A 3,441-nucleotide genomic window follows, 5' to 3' on the forward strand; every position below is an offset into this window, starting at 1 on the left:
AAAAAGTCAAACTGAGAAAATTGCACTGCAGAAATACTGAATGAATGAAGCGCGAGGACAATCTACTTGCTTGTGAGCTTGCTTGCTCACACGGGATAAATTAAAATCTCCTGGCTCCTGCAGAGGCTTAAATCAGAACAATCCCAGTTAAGACCAGCTTTAACAGCCCCTCAGGATGTGCAGGGATGGCGTTTGAGCATCCTGCCCTCCCCAAATCCTCCCGCGGGCAGGACACAACCGCCCAGAGCGGGCAGAAAAGTTGAAAGGAATCGAAATGCGCTTTTTTCCGAGGGATTTCAGAGCGAATCCATCCAGTCCGGGATCTGCAGATGGCGCCAGAAGGTTTGGGAGCGCCGGGATGCGCTCCAGGTGCTGCTGCTGTCACTCACCAGGTGCGCGCTCTCCAATGGCCAATGCTCTGCTCGCAGCGCCAAGGAGGAGTTGGTTTTTATTTCCTGGCATCTATAAATCCYTTAGTTCTCTTTTCTTCCCACCGAAATAGCAACAGATACTTGGCTGAGCCGCAGATCAGGGGAAACTCCGGGTTTTTCCTCACCAGCAGAGCTGAACCCAGCGATGTCCTGCTGCCGATCCTTCCCTGCGGGAAAACTGCTGGCTGCCTGCAAGCTTTGAAACTCCCTCTCTTCTAAAGGAAAGAGCAGCCTGTGACTGACACAAACTCCCTGTAAACGCAGATTTTTTTGATGTTTGCACTTGTAAAAGTGATTAAAGTCCTGCTGATTGCACCCCGTATGCACAGCAGCAGCTTGGAAGGACTCGTTTTCCTTTTTCTTTTTTTTTTCTCTGTTTACTCTGTGCTCCCTGGGGTCCACGAGCTCTGGTGAATCCATCTCCTTTGCCGACAATGAACACCACCCACTTTGCATTCTCATTCCAGCCCGTGCTGCTCAACGTCACCGAAGASCTCAACGACTCCGTCCTGAGCAACAGAAGCGGCGACGGGTTTTGCGAGCAGGTCTTCATCAAAGCCGAGGTTTTCCTGACTCTGGGCATCATCAGCCTCCTGGAAAACATCCTGGTGATCCTGGCAGTGCTGAAGAACGGCAACCTCCACTCTCCCATGTATTTTTTCCTGTGCAGCCTGGCCGTGGCAGACATGCTGGTCAGCATGTCCAACGCCCTGGAGACCATCATGATCGCCATCCTCAGCAGCGGCTACCTCATCATCGACGACCACTTCATCCAGCACATGGACAACGTGTTCGACTCCATGATTTGCATTTCCCTGGTGGCCTCCATTTGCAACCTGCTGGTGATAGCCATCGACAGGTACATCACCATTTTCTACGCCCTCCGCTACCACAGCATCATGACGGTGAAGAAGGCGCTGACGCTCATCGTGCTCATTTGGGTGGCTTGCATCATCTGCGGCATCATCTTCATCGCCTACTCGGAGAGCAAGACGGTCATCGTGTGTCTCATCACCATGTTCTTCGCCATGCTGCTGCTGATGGCCTCTCTCTACGTGCACATGTTCCTGTTYGCCCGGCTGCACGTCAAGCGCATCGCCGCGCTGCCCGTCGAGGGCGTGCCCCCMCAGCGCACCTGCATGAAGGGCGCCGTCACCATCACCATCCTCCTGGGGGTCTTCATCGTCTGCTGGGCTCCCTTCTTCCTCCACCTCATCCTCATCATCTCCTGCCCCATGAACCCCTACTGCGTCTGCTACACCGCGCACTTCAACACCTACCTGGTGCTCATCATGTGCAACTCCGTCATCGACCCGCTCATCTACGCCTTCCGCAGCCTGGAGATGAGAAAGACGTTCAAAGAAATCGTGTGTTGCTGCTATGGCATGAGTGTGGGACAGTGCATGCTGTGAACACCTGGCTTTGGGTGGAAAACACACACCTTTGGGTGGAAAACACACACCGGGGGCGTAGAAATGCAAATATATATATATATAGATATGTATGTATCAAAAACACAGAGCAGCTCACTTCAAATGCAGTGCCTGAAGGAAGGGGGCAGGAAAGACAAAAGCCTTCTATATGTGATGCCTTGTTTCATACTCTTTAGAATGAATACCAGTTTCAACTGAATTATTTGMAGTTTTTAAAGTGGTTATAACAGAAGGAAATCCAGAGTGGGTTACAAAAGAGCTTCAGAAACTTGCCGGGAGAAATGAATCCTGGAAAGGAATGCCAGCTTCTCGAGACTGAGATAATATTCTCTCTAGCATTCATTTGTGCCTGTTGCTTTTTCTCTGTGCCACTGCCAACAAGTCAGTGCTTTCTCAAAGATTTCATTAGCAACCTCTGTGGAGAGCTATTTATCCAACCGCCCCCAGGTAACGGCATTGTTCCACACCTCCACCTCCACCTTTTAATGAAAGAATAGATTGGCATTTTTGCTATTGCCGTAAAGCATAAAATTTTCCAAGGGTGGAAGCAAACGTTTCTCTTCTGAAATCTGTTATCACTACAGTATCGGTGACAGTGTGACTTAAAAAGCTGCCTGATAGGGTTGATTYGTATGAAAGCTTTTACATTATTTATTGTGATATAAGAGTATTAGATCCTTGCACTTTTAATTATTTTTTTAAAGCTGGAATGCACTGATCAATGTAGTATTGGTTATGTTTGTAAAAAGTCACAGAAGTCTCCTTTTGATAAATCCCCGCTAAGGAGAGCCAGGGATGTGAACAGCAGAAAGAATTAAAATGCAAAATACTTTGAATGGTGTAAAAGCTGCAGGGACTCATCAGCACCTGAAGAAATCAGATGTGTGTGAGAGAGGACTTCATGCATCGAGAAATAAATGTCAGGGCTGGGTGCTGCTGCCCTGTCTGCCTCCCTTCCCCAGCTCAGTGTGTGTTCCTGGWGTGCAGAGCCAGACCTKCWGCTGCCACAGCTCAGCCTTTGCCTSTGCTTTCTGCAAAAACAGACCTSCAAAGGGCACTTTGTCACTGATGCAGCTTGGACATGGCACAGGCACAGGCAGAGCCACCCTAAAGGCTGTTCAGCACCTTCCCCAAACCCCCAGAGCTGGCTGATGCTTTCAAACATCTCCAAGATCTCATTTGACTTAAAACTCTCTCTTTTATTTCTTCCCCACCTTCTTATTTTGAGTGGAGTTACTGCGTTATTATTATTTATTATTATTATTTATTATTACTATTTTATTATTGTTGTTATTATTGTTATTCATTATTTCTGGAAGCCCCCTGTGCCCGGTGAGAAGCTGCTGATGCAGCCCAGAGCCTGCCCAGCCCCTGTGCCCCAGTTCTGCCCCGCACTGGTGATGGTGTTCCAGAGCCCTGCTGCCCATGGGGGCTCCCATTTCCCACTCCCATTTCCCACTCTGCACTCCCATTTCCCACCCTGCACTCCCATTTCCCATTCTGCACTCCCATTTCCCACTCTGCACTCCCATTTCCCACCCTGCACTCCCATTTCCCACTCTGCACTCCCATTTCCC

At 49.3% G+C, this 3,441-nt stretch overlaps 1 protein-coding gene across 1 annotated transcript; it reads left to right on the forward strand.

Annotated features, from left to right (window-relative positions):
* The first annotated feature begins 865 nt into the window (after positions 1–865).
* On the forward strand, positions 866–1,843 carry MC3R (melanocortin 3 receptor). Its single transcript, XM_057380734.1, has one exon. It carries the CDS (start codon positions 866–868, stop codon positions 1,841–1,843), a length of 978 nt encoding a protein of 325 aa, XP_057236717.1.
* Positions 1,844–3,441: the final 1,598 nt, after the last annotated feature.

This window comes from Malurus melanocephalus, unplaced genomic scaffold (genome assembly GCF_030028575.1).
Source record: "Malurus melanocephalus ecotype Western Australia unplaced genomic scaffold, MMel_1.1 scaffold_469, whole genome shotgun sequence".
NCBI lineage: Eukaryota > Metazoa > Chordata > Aves > Passeriformes > Maluridae > Malurus > Malurus melanocephalus.